Below are 17,046 nucleotides of genomic sequence, written 5' to 3' on the forward strand. Positions count from 1 at the left end.
CGGTGTGAATGTGTCTTTTAATTATGGCAAACCTTATGAACAAGTTAAACCTTGACAAGCTATAAAAAAAACGGCCTGAAGCTTTAATAGTTAGCCTTAACTGCTTCATAGTACAAAAAAATAATAATATTCTGCATTACAAAATATCATATTTTCTTACGCGTTTGCAATACGCAATTAACTTTCTTTTCTACTCAGTAGTGGTTTTTATATTTGTTTATGACAAAAGTAAATGTCTTATTAATTACCAAGTACTGCGTGACATCGGCATAAATAAAATCCGAGGACAGGCAGCAACATGAATTTTATCAAATTCAGAATTTGACTTTTCATCCGGGGTTAAAATGAAATCGATGACTAGGCCTATGAAACACTTTGGTCAATATCAGACTTAGTAAATATTCAAGAAGTATTTGTTTCAGCTAATTGGTTACTGTTTCCATCAAAATAACGACGTGCTGTCGGCCATTCATAATTCAAAAGCCACGTGTGGAAATATGCAGAAATGTGGTGAGTGTAAAATTGTAACAGCTATTTACAAGTAACGCTGATGGCTCCCTGTAGTATTTCACAATTTCAGTAATTACTACAATACACAATGTGTTTTGCCAGTTTATATTTTAATCTCATGTAAATGAGGGATTTCGGTTAATGGGCCTTTGTCACGTTTGTCATTGCAAACAATCCATCGTATATATTTGGGGAAGCTGCAGTTTCCGAGAAACAGGAATGGTCGTCCTTTCAAGACGCCGACTTTGCTTACCTTAAAAATATATTTGTACACAACATGTTTATTTAGGCAATTGCCTGGTTTACTGAGGCAAACAGCCACGGCACTTGCGAACGATTTTCCTTTCAAAGCGTTTTCTTTGCTGACGAATACACGAAAATCGCTGTTTAAATGGACTAACTTTTTCTGGTACAGAAAAGAAAGCCAATACGCCATATGCGTCGTTGAAAAGCTTATAGATTTATATGAATTACAACTGAATACTTCCATCTTTTGTACAGCATTGCTTATAACGATTATAACGAGATAGCAGACTATTTCATCCTGGATTGTTTACGCCTTTATGCGATGGCGCTCGTGTCACCTACTTAAAATACATCGTAAGAGACCTGGCTAACAGTTCTTCACCTGTAACTGGCAAAGTGTGTCAAGGGAATACGCAAATGCAGTGGCGTAAACAGAAAGTCTCTATCGCCTGTCTCCACTGCCCTGGTTTTTTTTTTTTTTTTTTTTTTTTTTTAAACTGAACAACATTCATGTCGTGAGAGGTCCAAATCTGCTGGGCTATTGCGTAACACTGTGCAAAAATGTTTTCTTGCAAACACTCACATCGTACTTGAAATTCACAAACCGCGAACTGCCAACTATTAACAGCGTTTAAACAAAGGCATTTGCTTATGACTAAACTACAGAAAACATATTGGCGAGAACATAAAATAAAGCAAGCTTTGTTCGTTCCGCGTACACTTTCTAATATACAACACAACTAAAGAAAGGCTCATGGTGAACATACCGAGACAAAAACGAGAAATCAGTTCATAAACACTTTCCATTGTTTCACCGGTGTATATAAATGACCACAAACGGAGCGTTTCCCCAACAGTCGAATGAATGTGTTAAACAGAGCTGAACAATTCCCTGTCAACGGCATTCACACATTTCAAGACAGCACACGAATAACAATGATAATAATAATAACAACAACAACAACAATAACAACAACAATAATAATAATAACTTCGAGAATCTGCGTTCCTTGTTTCCTACATATGTAGCAGTTAAATTGAAACGCAACTCCAAATGGATTCCAGTTTCTAAGACATTTCCTTTCTGGTTTCACGGAGAGGCATAGAGATTACGAATCTCTTCAAAACTAATACTTCTTGTAAATTTCATTAATCCTGCAAGGTGGCGCCATCTGTCCAGTAACATTCCAAGAACAAACATCAAACTGTACATTTTCCTTCTTTCATTGTATTTAAATTTGAATAAAATGGTAAAAAAAAAATAATGTCGTTAAATGTGACTGGACATTTTCTACCTTAGAATTTTCCATTTTTAGGATTTTTAATAAGATTGCCGGAACACATACACACACATACAAACACCCGAACAAAAGCAGGCTGCGTGCAGTACAAGATATCGTTTTAATGCGTTCTTTTGTTATTTCTGAAGTTCTGTCAGTCTTGCAAGCCGTAAAGTTCACTCGTAAACTTCTTTTGCTCCTCGCGTATCGCCAGCGTTAACTCGGCTCCATTGAAATGGTGTCTGACTAATGGGTCGGTCAAACTAACTGCAAGGGAACAAAGCTTAACATTTCTTGCAACTAAGTCTTGGTAGTGTCACAGACCCACTAAATCAAACAACGGGTATCGAATTTACTGCCTGAAAACAACAGTCAACGGTTATTGGGTAACAGCAATTGAATTTTTAATACACCGACGCGTTTTGACTTTGTTAGTACGCTTTTCTGGGCAAGGATAATTACGATTAAATAAAATGCAGAAACATAGCACAAAAAACTCGATTATCTTAATTGACAAATTAGACGCCGAATAACATCGGAATCTGCGGAAACGTTCGCCGTCGAGGTTCCTAGGTGGAAAATCAATAATGCGGTTTATTTCCCAGAAGAAATGCTTTGAAATATTCCGGTCTTCGGACACTTTTATCGGCGAAACTCGGTAAAATGTGTATCTCTGTGGACACTTTATTTAATGATATTTGCATACCATACCAGAGGCCGCAGGATGTTTACCAGTCCCCAAATTCTTCACGAAACTCTCCAGAGCATCTCGAACATGATTAAATCATACCGAGCCCTTGGTGGAAATAATGCTGAACGCCTTTTTTTTTAGTCTTTAATACTGTACGAAATGTAACCAAACATTGGTGAAAACTAAAATTTACATACGAACGCAATTTTCCATGAATACCGATCATTTCTAGTATGAGATGCCGGCCCTTTACATGCGATAAATATGGAAAATTAAGTTATATACATTTATTATTTTTTTGAAATAGCCAAGGGAGTGAACAAATACTTATTTTATCAATGTTTACATTAACAGATTGACACGGAGTTTCAGGCTTTCACTATACGATTTATCGACATGACATTAAATAACAACAATTTACTGGGCTATTCAGACTTGACTTGGGACGAAATGGTTGCACTGTATACAAAGCACATTAAAACTAATAGTCGGTTAGGTCGACGAGTAGACTGTAGTAATACGGAGTCATTCACATTTGGTACACATTAACTATAACATTCTTATCAGCCAACACTAATATTCGCATAATTCTTTAAAACCGTTCAATTTTCCATAAATCTAGGGACCACATTTTCACACATTCCCGTAAAATGTGATATAAGTATTTACAAAATAAAATATTACATTTTAAATCTAGTAAATCTTTATGTACAAAATAGGCCGCGAGCCGGGGGTGTGTCATGCACTTCGAAATCCTGCGAGCAGTTCTTCAAAAAACCATTTTCAAAACTGGCAGTCAGCGTTTTCCCGAGTCCATGCATTGCTCATAATTCGCTTTAATGCCATTTTACGAAGATTTGGGATTCTTCATTTTTTGCCTTTTCGGTCCACGTTTATGTATTTGATTAGTTTAATTTTGCGTCGGAACAGTCCTAGTCTGAAGTCTTTTTATATAGTATTTTACACGTACCATTCATTAAAATTTGATGACAGCGTGCTGTGACTGGTCGTGTGATGCACTGTCGATGATGCTGGCGATATGGAGCTGCCGCTCTGGTTCTCTGTCGATGGAGACACGATTGTTGGCGGCGTGGATGACTCGTACCCTGAGCTGGCCGCTGGCGACGGTTGTGATCCGTGTGTGGATTCGTGAACCTGCACAGAGACCGTCATCAGCATTTCTTTTATAATTGTGCTCCTGCAGCCTATATGTTATCTGCTATAAAATTTAAATCATTATTTAATTATCTTTTTTCCCCCTCCGGTTTCCTAAGTCTCCATCTCCATTGCAGATGCACGCAAAATGAAACAGATGACCTGCAAATTACATTTTTTTTTATTTAACTCAGTTATTCGCACCCAAAAGTATGAACCCCCACAACTGAGTGCTTCTCATGCATTTATTAATATTTTTAGGACTGCAGAAATAAAATTAGATGAAGGAATAAATCAATTATAATATAATAAAAAGACACGGGAACTTTTATTTTTACCTTCATATGTTTTCGGAGGGAGCTGGGATGCGTGTATGATTTGTCGCACATTTTGCAAAGATAGGGTTTGTCCGACGTGTGCACGTGCATGTGTTTCTTTCGGTCGCTGCTGTTTGCAAACCGCCTGTCGCAGCCCTCAAACTCACACTTAAATGGTTTTTCACCTGCCGCAGAAATAAACAGCACAGTTTTAACACATTTAAAATCAGGGAAACATGCGCAACCTCGCCGCACAAAATCTGTTTTTCGTGTACAACACATTACATGCATTTTCGCTTTTTCAAAATTCATTTTAAAATACTGAGCTTGTCAATGTTTTATTTTTAATTCTAGAAATTCGCAGATTTGTCTGTTTCAAATAAAAATATAAATTTAAAATATCACAAAATACTATTGTATGTTTTGTAACGTTACATACAGCATACAATATAATAACTGAAGAGAACACTTATTTTTCCCACAAAAAAGAATATATCGAATTAATTGTGCATTTTTCAGTGCAGCAATACACAACTATAATAAACATCTAATACAAAAAAAAATGTGTGCTACAGAAAGTCGCGCGTGATTCTTACCCGTGTGCGTCCTTTTGTGGATTTTCAGGTTTTCCGATCGAGCAAACACTTTTCCACAGCCGGGGAAAGGGCACGGGAACGGCTTCTCTCCGGTGTGTACTCTGATATGGTTCACAAGTTTGTACTTGGCTTTAAAGGGCTTTCCTTCGCGGGCGCATTCTTCCCAAAAGCAGATATGGTTCGACTGCTCCGGCCCCCCAACATGCTCCACCGTGAGGTGGGTGACCAGCTCGTGCATCGTGCTAAAAGTTTTGTTGCAAGACTTTTTTGGATTCGATAGCTGTTCCGGCTCAATCCATTTGCAAATGAGCTCTTGTTTTATCGGTTGTCTCATATATCGAAAGAAGGCCCCGGCTCCGTGGTGTGCAGCCATATTCATGTTCATGGGGCCGTAGCCGTGCAGCTGGGTCGAAGCATAGTGGTCGGACCTGGGGCTCGTTACGTGACCATACTGCTCTGCTCTGCCGTACATTTCCCCGGAAAAGCCCAGACGCATCTGGCTGTTCACGACGTTGGATGTCGCGTGAGTGGCCGCCTGCTCGTGAAGTCCCGGGAAAAGGAGATGTCCCGCGGCATCCGAGTGTCCGTGCGGCCCCGCGAAACCGCCTGCAGCGGTGGCGAAGAGGCTGTGCTGAGCGCTTGCCGCATCCCCGAAGCCCCGATTTCGAAACAGAAAGTCCCGAGTGGAGTTGAACGCCGCCGTAGAGTATGAGCTGACATGGGCGGGGTGGTGGTGATGTCCCAGAGCGGCAGCCGCATATCCCGAAGCCTGCGAGGTGAATGCCGTCTGTCCAGACCCTAAATCGTGGGTACTGTGGTTGATTTTGAAAGCACCCATCCCCTCGGCAAACGGATTTATCCCCAAAGCCACTTCTCTGTCGGTGACTTCGCTTGTTGAGTGATGTCTGGAAGAACCGAAGGTAGTCACTCCTATCGTAGGATACTGTGGTCCGGCGTCCAAGAGCATCTTCACTCAGTTTCTGAAACGGCTGCGAGAAAAAAAAAATCAAAACTACCCACAAATTTTCTCACCACAGCTTTTGCTCAGGAAACTGCGAGGCTTAACTGAGTCTGCGTTCTGCTAACGGCAATCCTAAAATTTTCTATGTATCTTTTAGTGGAAAAGGAATTTTACCCACTCCTACTCCTCAACTGCAAACGCAAATCATGTACAATATTGTCTTTTGCGGTTTATCTTCCTGTGGCGAAACTTTCACCTCCTCAGCCAGGCGGTAAGCTCCAGACTGATAGTCGCAATCATTCCTGCAGATAAATGAATTGAAAGGATAACACCGTCCACCCTTGATGAATGGGGAAGGAGGGGAAGCATCACGTGAGTCCGTGCCTGGGTGCTCATTCGAGAGCGCCTTCTCCCCCTGCTTACACACGCTCGCCGAATAACAGTTTTCAAGGCTCAGGCTTTGGCCCTATTGGTCAATTCCCATCATCAATCTCAGGTATTGTACGCTTGTTGACTATGCCTGTGCTTTATAGAGAGCAGAGCGGTAAGAAAAGTTGACAAACGTGAGCAGTTAATACACATAAAACTCTTTTAAAACAATGCCCTCGTCTTTTTTCCGTCGGTTTTTTTTCCCAAAATTCTTGTTTTAGCCAGTGCCACAGGAAAATGTCCTGCTTCAAATCAATCATCCCACCCAAGAGAAGAAGATTATTTTGAGCAGAAAAGCGAATAGGTAATTATGCAGTGTGCATTTTCTTATTTTCACAGTCTAGGCCCCACCGCTATTCTTTCCTCGTTTTTCTGCCTATTGTCTTCCGCGTGGCCACCTTCCGAAGACCGTTGAGTTGGAATTGTATCATCGGTTTGACGACTGAAACAATAAACAATACCGCAGAAAACCCCAGTGTCTACCCATGACTAATCGTTTAACGACCCCAAAATTGAAATTGGATAGAGTGCAAGGAGTAATATTAACGTAGTGTTTACTACAACAAAATAATAACAGAAAACAGAAACAAAAAACATATCCAGATATTTTAATACACAAGTCACCAAGGCCTACGTAAGCATTATAGAAATACTAGCAGTATCGTGTATATCATTAAATAGGAAAACATCTTGTTCAAAACAACAGCTGGGTTACCGAATTCCTTTATTTTTTCAAATTGAGTTAGGCTACTTTGTGCGCCATTGTAGCAAAATGCTTGTTGGTCCTTACCTAGAACTGTGGGGGTAAAGTCGCATTTTTATTCCAGCTCGGTAAAATTCACGTGACCCACGTGTTTCCTTCACAAGCCGCAGAAACATTTTCACCTACTTAATTAGCCCATCAGAAAAAAACGTAATGTTCCCTTTTAAAAGTATTTTTACAAGTTGCTAACTTAAACACGTGAATGTGATTTGCATAGAAATCTACACATACGGTCGAAAGTAGTTTTGGCTTACAGGATGTGGTCTGTGCAGACACAACCCGTTAAAACTAAAAAAAAAAAAAAAAACGAACGCGAGACTATGACATACATTATTTAATGTCGATTAATAATTTACGGTCTAAATCATTTATGCAGGTTCATACTCCCCAATAGCCTTTACTGTGTTAGATGTCAAACTAGTTTGACTATAGGTTTACGCTGCTTTTTAAGGCATGGCTTAAACCCGTAGTCTGTGGTTAGTGAATATTTTTGCAGCGAGTTAAAATGCGTTGCAATTACAAGTACAAAAGTTGTGGGCTGTTGAAGTTATCAAGTGGGATTTGCGTCGCCCTCCAGGAAACTGACTGCTCGAGTTCAAAGCCGCACGCCCTGACGTGCAGTACAAGCCATTAAAATATCCTGACTGTTTCCAGCCTGCCACATGCATTCTCAAACTGATTCCAGACAGAAAGAAGTGAAGAAATAGAGGATCGCAGTTTTTGTCTTTATAGTTATAACGCCAGTTTACGCCTGTGGGAAAAAATCTGGAAGACATCTTCAACAGGTGTATAACGGTAAGGCAAACACGTGTGTTGCAGTGATTGTGGAACGTGTACTCTTCACGTTCTTTATTGGGAAAAGAAAATAGGGTGTTATAACAGTGGAAGTAGTTTTGGAGAGGTCAGGAAAAGTGGCTAGATTAGCAATCTGCCTTGCAGGGTTTCAGGCTACAGTAGCGCGTAGCCATCGAGTAGGGACATATACGTCATACATTTTCGAATGAGTCAAATATTTATCCGAATTCGTTGATGCGTTTTCATAATTTTTGCACATTTTTTTATGCCCAAAGTTTAAAATATTTTTGGAAGAGTCTGAAAATGATATTACGACTGCCATGTCAAGTCGCTTTGGTTTTTGCAAATATAGTAGGTGCGATTTCTTTTTCAATCGCACTAAAAACAACGCTTTATTCTGCACTGGAAGCGCATGGAAGACTCTCTGTGCAGTTTCCTACTAGGTTAACGATTATAGCACATTTCAGTCAGCGTTCACTTACCGGTGTGTTGACGCGGCATTGTCACCAAAGCCGTATGACAGGGCGTTCAGCTGAAAGAAAGACATTTGATGTTTGTTTAGTCGAAGTAAAACACAATAGAGAAGTCTTACCTTTCTGCAGAAAATATTTATTCAGTGTGCTGCACACAAAATATTTAAGTTGTTTATTAACAATAATTCGTGAGACGGATCCCAGTACTAACCACAATGTATAGTATTTAGTCCAGGGTAATGAAATTTTTAAAATCTGCTATTTCGTTTGAGAGTTTGTTAGTGCCTCTAAGATAGATACTTACTGAATGAACTCAGATTTACTTGCTTGGGTTTATTTTCTATTTAGTATGTCTTAGATAACCTGCCACGTTAATCACTCACGCAAACACACACGTACACGTTTTGTTCATATCTTTGTGGGGACTCCGCACTCATTTTTATGAGAAAAACCCTAATACCAACAATGACAACTTTAACTCCTGCTCTGCCCCAACCTTAATCATAAGTAATCAAGAAAATGCAAGGCTTTTGGCATTTGCAGTTAGGTTTTTTTTTTTTTAATAAGACTGGGTTTCCCTTGTGGGGACCGAAAAGGCGGCCCCTACAACGTCTAAATGACAGGTTATTATCGTATCGTGGGCTCATTTGGTCCCCACAATGTAATGTTACACATGACACACACACAAACACACACACACACACACACATTACGACGAAGTTTTAACTCTTCTGACACGCTGCCGGACTTTAAAGATCTGTAGTTTAATCAGCATAAAATTATCTTAAGCAACTGTTATAAAATTCCTCTCAGAATACGAAAGAGACGTGGTAATGCTTCATTTGAATTTAAGACGATATAATTGAAAGCTTACAATTAAATAACTGGGGAAATTCTTTTATATATCCTGTAAACTGCCGGCAAATCGGTACACTATTTTCAAATGTAGTGTTTGTAATCCAAAGGACATACGATGACATAGCAGTTTTGTAACATGTAATAAAGTAATAAGGAGTGTCAGCTACTAAAATAACTGTCTGATTTTTTACGTTTGTTAATGGGGATTACATTTCTCTGCGCTACATATGATCAAACTCTGACAACTTAACTTCATGACCTTTGAATGAACGGTTTCTCTTTGGTTTACTTAACACAGCCATTCTTGTTTGTCTCTAGGCAATTAGAATTAAATTATGATGGCACTGGACAAACGGTAAGGCCATTTTATTAATATCCAAAGATATACATCACATCTTCAGTACCTCACACGACTTGTGATGATTTTCTGATGCGTTTCATGTATAGGCCTATTTATTTAGAGGATTCTGATAATAGCGGGAACATCACTCACATTTTGACAATAACGGGGACATGATAAACGGAATGCGCAATGTTCACGGAATTAGGCAAGATATGTGGAATGTCGGTGAGTAATTACATCCTGAATAGATGTCCATACATCGGAAAATACTCATCTCTTTGAATGGAGACTGTTTATATGTCTCCACTTTGAAATTAATGTCACCTACCGATTTATATTCGGATTACATATCGAAATTGTTGCAGTAAATCCAACATACCTTTTTTAAAAATAAAAAACAGCAGTATAAACATCTGTGTTATCGCGTGCTTTCGCGTGTTGACTGCTTGTTTTATTACCCGAGGATAACCATAACTATTTTTCTAATTATTTTAAGTAATGGGCTTTTAGTCATATATGCGAATGGAATAGAAAAACGGACCAGACGCGCCATCGAAACGAACTTTATGACGTGGAGTTCTTGAAGTCTGTTAACATTTGTTTTGTAAATCTGTGACTAATTATATCTTTGTCAGTGATGAACATAGCTCTAAATTAACCGCCTAATTTGCCCAAATGCTGTGTTGATATCAGAAAAGTTGGTAAATGTTTATCATTTTATTCGGTAATTTCGACATGCGATTTCCCTGTTCACTTACTCTTTGATTAGCCACTTCCTCTTGCACCTTTGATCCAATCCAACCCGGCCCAAGATCACTACAAAACTCGGAAACAGATTCACCTCTAGTCTTAAGTACATGACCTTTACATTTCTTCTTCTAAGAAGGGTATGCAGTCTTATCGCTGTTGATAAATACAGAGAAATAAAACCCATCTCGAAGTTTTAAAAGACTACGCAGAAGTTGGGAAGAGGAGGGAACAGGGTGGGATGGTATGGGAAGGACAGTTTTGGGGGAGGTCTTACAGAAGCCTGATTTCTTATGACAATCATGCCATTTCATAATTATTTGTCTGAACAGTGGAAAAGTGAAATCATTTCATATAATTTTCTTCTAATTTGTTTATCCTGAAAATTTTTTATAGTTGATGATGCGCGTATGTAAGAGAATTTTGCCATCTGATTTTGAAAAGAGAACATACTTTGTGTTCAAAAACTTTTGCACTGGGGTTCTTTCGATGAGAAATAAAACTTTTGAGCAGGAAACCTACGCACAACAACAGCGGAAAGTCATTTTTGCCGTCAGCTGAACGAGGTTCGGCGCAGGCGCTTTGGATGTCGCTGTCACCAAAACGTTTCCCTTCACACTGGAAACTGTCACAAGTGACGTCAATCATTGTGCCCCGACCAATTAAAACGCTTGGCGATTGTTTAGCTCCACGGGCTGCAGCGCCTACCACGAATCTCTTTTCAGTGTACCAAAGCGTCCCGCTGCCTCCTCTCAGCCGAATGGGATTACATGCAGGCACCGAGATAAAATCAAAACTTCACAAAGTTTTATTTTTTGTTACATTTTTATTACGATTAAAATACATTTGTCATCATCATTATTATTTTGCCCGCTGTCAAGTTATTTTAAAATTAGGTGTAATGAGCGTGTATGCTCCGGGATGTCCAATGATGGACCCCGCGTTTTCCAAACGGAACACGGCGCTGAGATTAGTTGACTTGGCAGGGGCTCACCACCATCACCATCATCACCACCATACCCCTCAGTGCGTGACAGGCTTCCCGGGGCTCAACAGCTATGCACACTCAATGGCTCACACGCACCCTGGGGAGATTACTACAGAACCCTGCCTGGGGCCGAGTCCATTCGGGCCAGAACACATGGGGTACACCGCGGCCCTCAAAATCAGCCCAGCCCATCATTATCCCCACCACCATCACCACTACAATCATCATATGGCAGGCCACAGCGAAGTGGTCTCCAGTCAAACGGGAGCCTTCGGTCCGGCGCAGCCTGCGGCACTCCCATACTCAAAGTCCTGTACGACCCACGTGCTGTCGGCAGGTAGGGACTTCCTATTTGGAAGAGATCTGAAAGCGCAAGGCATTCCGGGTGTCGCCGACCACACGACCGGTGCAGCTTCTCACCACGGAATGTTTGTTTCAACAACAGGTAGCTATCCTGGGCACTATGGTCATCACCCCGACGCCGCAACTCATACACTGTTCGCCGGACTCCATCACGAACAAGCACCTAACGGGGCTCCAGGTGGCCAGACACTCAATGGACAATTAAGGTTAGGAATACCTGGAGAAATGTACGTTAGATCTGGTCACTTGGCAGTTTCAAGTCAAGTGGCAGTTTCAAGGGCTGATCCGTTTGCTACTTCACCGTTGCATAGTTACAGCGGTATAAATCTCAACATGAACGTGAGCGCACACCACGGACCTGGTGCCTTTTTCCGTTACATGAGGCAACCGATCAAACAAGAACTAATCTGCAAGTGGATGGAGCCGGAGCACGCTGCAAAAAAACTTTGCTCTAAAACGTACAGCACCATGCACGAGCTGGTAACGCACGTTACGGTGGAGCACGTTGGTGGACCGGAGCAAGCGAATCATATCTGCTTTTGGGAAGAGTGTCCCCGCGAAGGGAAATCTTTTAAAGCCAAATACAAACTTGTGAACCATATCAGAGTACACACCGGCGAGAAGCCCTTTCCATGCCCATTCCCGGGCTGCGGCAAAGTATTTGCAAGGTCTGAAAATCTTAAGATCCACAAAAGGACACACACAGGTTAGTGATTTTATTCGCATTGTATAAATATTGTACTTGCATAACTGTTATAGGCAATTTGACTTTCATTTAAAAAATGTCGATCTGTTTATGAGTAATACAATACAAGGTCTGTGTTAGTGTTCCACTGAATTATAACTGCGTGTAGTGCAAGATCACTCTACGTATTTAATAGGGAAGGCTACAGGAAATACAGAAAGGCCTGAAAAACAGCAAATGTTTGAGGGCCAACTCTGACATTAATGTACTTTACCTGTGTCTCTACACTAAAATCGGCATTACGTCGCCGCACATATTTTCGTCTGTTAGCTAAACCTTTGTCATTTAATCTTGTAGTTTTGCAACTATCACTAAATAACCACCTAATATTACTTTATCATTTTGTTAACGCATTCATGCCTGTGCATATGAATATAATTTTTGAAATATGCAAAAATACAAAAAGATACAAAATCAGCTTCCTTAAATGCTGCCGGTATAACCAGGTGCATTTGATGTGTTCTGCGTGCAGTTTGTTTCTTTTGCTCATATGAGAAACGTGGGCCTATGAAGCTGATTGAGAAACATTCGCAGGGAAGATTCTTGTGTCAATGATTGGCTTTCTTCGGATATGATGATGGAATGTAACGAATGATTATTTTTGGCCACCGTCTAATTCCAAGTGATTAATTACTATAGCTAGATGCATTAAAACATTCTTCCCTTTCTACAAAGATATGGACGAGGCATACATAAGTTTTCCACAAGGAAATGTAGTAACAGCTTGTAGCGCAGGGAAATGTTTCAAGATGTGACCATGATTTTTTCAAAGTGTAGATACGATACCGCAGGTATTTAAGCTGAATGTGCAAAACGATTCTACTCTTTATGCTGTTATGCTTAATAGCTGTTTTTGTTTGCATTCTAGTTGTAACTATACTAACTGTTATTGTACTACCTGTAAATGCGATAACAGATAACAGTAACGTCAGCATAGCACTGCGATACAGCTCCACGGAACATAATAGTATTGTTATTGCTTTTCAAAACTTTTCGTTCAAACTGCGGAACTGTAGTAGTAATGACGCCGAACTTTTGTGTAAAAATGGGATGTCACGCAACAAGTCGACACGGGCATACCACAGATAGGGGGAGCTCTGATAGGTGGGGGATCTACCTGGCGTTTCGCTTCTATCTGCAGTTTACGGGACGCTTAACATACGGTTGTATTTTTCGCATGTGATGAAAAGAGGAGATGCGATCAAATCGCGCTTCCCGACGTAATAAGCGCACTATAAATCCCATTTCAGCTTTATAAAAGCTGGCCTGAAAATATGAATGTCACTTTTTATACAATGGTTGGGGAAAATTATATATATACATATATATTAATACAGCTTGAATGCAGCTCGCCGTGTTCGTCGTTAGTGCCTTGGAGATCGGGTACGATTTCGTGTTGTGGGCTTTTCCTGTGGCTCCCTGGAACCAACGGCAGCTCATTGTACACTCATATCTTCGGTTGGGCGCATACAGCCAGAACCCCAAGGCCAAGCTTTGCTTCGGTTTGCAGTTACTAAGAAGACTTGTGGCGTTTTAACATGTCCATAACCCTTATGAAATACGTGAAATACATAAAAAACACTTAAATACGTAAATATGACGTCAGTGTAATATGCAGACGATATTTATTAATTGAGGATAAGCCATTTTATGTACACTTCTTGTAAAATAATTACAATCACATTCCGGCTCCATAATTATATTTGGAAAATTCCATCCTTTAACCTGGCGTAGGAAATAGTGTTTAATTATGAAGGTGAAAAATATATAGAATGGCAACTGGGGACTAAAATTTAAGGGAACGAAAAGAAAAAAGTAATTAAATAAGTATGTAAAAGCTATTCATATAATTACGTAACCGCTGTATGTTTATTTGGTTGTTAATTTAAATCGGAAAATTATCCTGGCCATGTTGAGCATATTAATTAGTTAGTGTAAATCTTTTTGATCTGTTCACGTCTTCATAAAATAATATTCACGTGTATTGTGTGTATTCTTGTTTTAGGTGAGAAGCCTTTTAAATGCGAGTTCGATGGATGCGATAGACGTTTTGCTAACAGCAGTGACCGAAAGAAGCACTCGCACGTGCACACCAGCGATAAGCCCTACAACTGTAAAGTGAGGGGCTGTGACAAATCCTACACGCACCCGAGCTCCCTGAGAAAACACATGAAAGTGCACTGCAAGTCTCCACCTCCAAGTTCGGGCTACGAATCTTCGACTACTTCGCTAGTTTCTCCTTCGTCGGACTTCGGTAGAGAACCAGGCTCCTCTACTGTCTCTGAACCTCTATCTTCTTCACAAGCGGCCAATTTAAGTGAGTGGTATGTTTGTCACAGTTCGGGAGCGAGTGGTACCCAGACCCCTCCCAGCAACTCGTCGTCGCCAGACCCAGATGATGGCCCTCCTTACGGAAATCCCGAGCCAAGTGAAGCGTTCTAGTCCCTGGGAAATCGCTCAATATTTCACTGAAAGAAATATCAATGAATCGCTAAGGTTTCATTTCAAGGTAGCCTACGTATGTAATACACTGCACCGGTACGTAAACAAAGAATGCACACCTACAGAATTGTGGAACTGTGGTTCATTACTTGGCCGAAAATAAAATAGTTTGCCTTAATCAAGACATATTATATAATATGCCTTATGATTTTGCTCTGAATAAGCATGTTTCTGAATTTTATGTACATTGTTTTTCGGTATCACCTTAATTTATTTATAAACTTGATATGAACATTTTGTATTATTGAACCAAAGTGTTGAAATTCAGAATGCTGTATATTTGTAAAAAGGCAATGTTTTCACGTGCAGGTGTTAATAGAGGGTTGTTCAATTTAGTATTTGGAGAAAATATTTTTATCGTTTGCTACCGGTTTGTATATTCATAGTAAAACATTCGAAATTAAAGTTTCATAAAATTCTGTCAATTGGCAAGACCTCCATTTTTGTCAGTGGTATAGTTCGTAGTGTGAATACATACTCTGTTATCACAGTTGGTGTGGAATTTGTGATTTTGTAAGTCATTTGTTAATAATACATTTTACCGTGGGTATTTAGATTATTTAAGAGAATCATTGGAATGTGTACCAAAATGCCTTGTATTTTGTCCGTATTTTGAATAAATCGTGTATGATTGTATTGTTTAAACAAAAAAAAATCTGTCTTAATGAAGAAAATCCTGCTGGCAGTAATCGAAACGACCTAATCATATCGTTTTACAACTAAAAAGCAAGACTTCTCATGTTAATATCATCGATATCCATCCAAAAAATAGCAAGACATTTTACATCTTTTTAGTTGCATTTTAATAATTGCATATAGATAACATGTGAAACAAAGTAACAACGCAATCTGTTCTTAAAAACTTCAGAAAGAGATATACAATGCATTGGTCGTTGAAATAAGATTGCGCTCATACTCAAGAGAAATCTGCGACACTGAATAAGCAGTATAAAGTAATATTATGCTCTTTCTCAGAATCAGATGAATTAATTAGACTAAGATTGCGTTCTTTTTATATATTTCCAGTTTTTACATATGCACATGTGTAAAATGGGTTTTTAAAAGGCCCCGTTTCTTTTCAGAGAACTTCCCACATTCTCTCAAGGTAATCTGTGCAGAGACGGATAAAAGGCTTAAATATTCTCATGTAGACTTCAAAGATTATTTTATACAAAGAACTATTTTCCCCACATCGGTGAATCTTCATGGTGCGTTAAGATTTCAATAGCAATAGGCGAGTCAAACTCAAATAATAAGCGATTGAGCCTGAAAACAGCGACGCGTTCTCAAAGAAATATCTTATGTTACTTCCATGCAAATGTGTGTGTGTGTGTGTTTTTGCTGAAAATTGTGACCGATATATTTCTACGTCACTATAAATAAATAAATAAATAAATAAGTTCAGTGGAGGTGATAAAAAAAGTACGGCGTGAATGTTACAAAGGCCCGTAAGATTTGCTTTGGCTCTGTGTTGAAATCAACAAAAGAAAAAATGTTCTAAAAAAATAATTGGGAAAAAAACAGGTGAGACGATATGAAAAATAACCGGACAAATATTCGTTGGGGGAGACACATTTAATTCTATAGTCCCAATGTGCCACGAGGGGCAAGAAAACACTGTGTATAAAAATGTCTGTACAGATACGTATGAGTTTTGTCTAGCTGTGCGTTATTCTGGTAAGTACTTTCAGGAATATATTAAATCTAGACTGATTCAGCCTCGATTACCATAAGAATGCCTGTCCATCTTCTATTCGCATACATGAATATTTTTTATAATTAAACATTTAATTGTAATTCATGATTTATATTTTTAATCATTGTTGAATGCGACACTTCGTATTCTTTATTTTGAGAGACAAAGGGGATTGATACGTCCCGGCGCCTGTGGATGGCTGCCTTGGGCTCTGATGCGTTTTGAGTTTGTCTTTATGTAATTGCCTTGTTGTTTACTCTGTCCAAGTGTCCTAATGAATAGGAAAAAAATAAACAACGCAAAAATAACCAACCAGCTGATTCCTCTTCAGTGTTGGTCCTTGTGCACGAATGAAATGGATACCTCGGTCTCAATTGAAGTGAGGCGCCTTTGAAGGGGAGGCCTCTGTCTGAGAGATTCTTGCGTGTTGTCTAAACGACGCTGATGACACGGAAAGCGGGCTTTGTCACCGATTTGTTCTCATCTTCTTTGTTGAGATGTCCTCTGCTGCCGTTACAAAAAGGATGAAAGCGGATCGAAAAGAGGAAAATAAATAAGTAACCAGATAGATGTTTAACATAGTATTTT

The 17,046-nt window shown here is 39.5% G+C and overlaps 2 protein-coding genes across 6 annotated transcripts; one reads left to right on the top strand and one right to left on the bottom strand.

Annotated features, from left to right (window-relative positions):
- Positions 1-1,219: 1,219 nt before the first annotated feature.
- Positions 1,220-10,310, bottom strand: zic1 (zic family member 1 (odd-paired homolog, Drosophila)). 2 transcript variants are annotated; one of them, XM_049028815.1, is made up of 5 exons: positions 10,176-10,310; positions 8,226-8,275; positions 4,796-5,784; positions 4,221-4,384; positions 1,220-3,882 (listed from the first exon to the last, which is right to left on the bottom strand). In XM_049028815.1, the coding sequence occupies exons 3-5, from the start codon at positions 5,760-5,762 to the stop codon at positions 3,688-3,690; spliced, it is 1,326 nt and encodes a 441-aa protein (XP_048884772.1). In that variant the 5' UTR covers positions 5,763-5,784; positions 8,226-8,275; positions 10,176-10,310; the 3' UTR covers positions 1,220-3,687. The 2 variants fall into 2 exon arrangements, with proteins under 2 accessions (XP_048884772.1, XP_048884781.1); XM_049028824.1 differs by lacking the exons at positions 8,226-8,275; positions 10,176-10,310 and adding an exon at positions 6,976-7,134.
- On the top strand, positions 7,331-16,716 carry LOC125750639 (zinc finger protein ZIC 4-like). Of its 4 annotated transcripts, XM_049028802.1 has the most exons (4): positions 7,331-7,743; positions 9,393-9,429; positions 11,598-12,221; positions 14,266-16,716. In XM_049028802.1, the coding sequence occupies exons 3-4, from the start codon at positions 11,741-11,743 to the stop codon at positions 14,700-14,702; spliced, it is 918 nt and encodes a 305-aa protein (XP_048884759.1). In that variant the 5' UTR covers positions 7,331-7,743; positions 9,393-9,429; positions 11,598-11,740; the 3' UTR covers positions 14,703-16,716. The 4 variants fall into 4 exon arrangements, with proteins under 4 accessions (XP_048884759.1, XP_048884745.1, XP_048884752.1 ...); XM_049028788.1 differs by lacking the exons at positions 7,331-7,743; positions 9,393-9,429 and having other exon boundaries at positions 10,348-11,721; positions 11,827-12,221; XM_049028795.1 differs by lacking the exons at positions 7,331-7,743; positions 9,393-9,429 and adding an exon at positions 10,348-11,489.
- The last annotated feature ends 330 nt before the right edge of the window (positions 16,717-17,046 follow it).

This window comes from Brienomyrus brachyistius, chromosome 1 (assembly GCF_023856365.1).
Source record: "Brienomyrus brachyistius isolate T26 chromosome 1, BBRACH_0.4, whole genome shotgun sequence".
Classification (NCBI taxonomy): Eukaryota; Metazoa; Chordata; class Actinopteri; order Osteoglossiformes; family Mormyridae; genus Brienomyrus; species Brienomyrus brachyistius.

Excerpts from the sequence above, each read along its gene's own strand:
- zic1 (XM_049028815.1), bottom strand. The coding sequence starts at position 5,762 with ATGCTCTTGGACGCCGGACCACAGTATCCTACGATAGGAGTGACTACC. Across the intron at positions 4,385-4,795 it reads CCACAAAAGGACGCACACGG|GTGAAAAACCATTTAAGTGT; the intron begins GTAAGAATCACG and ends TTTCTGCGGCAG. Across the intron at positions 3,883-4,220 it reads CCCTCCGAAAACATATGAAG|GTTCACGAATCCACACACGG; the intron begins GTAAAAATAAAA and ends GTCTCTGTGCAG.
- LOC125750639 (XM_049028779.1), top strand. The coding sequence starts at position 10,751 with ATGTCGCTGTCACCAAAACGTTTCCCTTCACACTGGAAACTGTCACAA. Across the intron at positions 12,222-14,265 it reads CCACAAAAGGACACACACAG|GTGAGAAGCCTTTTAAATGC; the intron begins GTTAGTGATTTT and ends TTCTTGTTTTAG.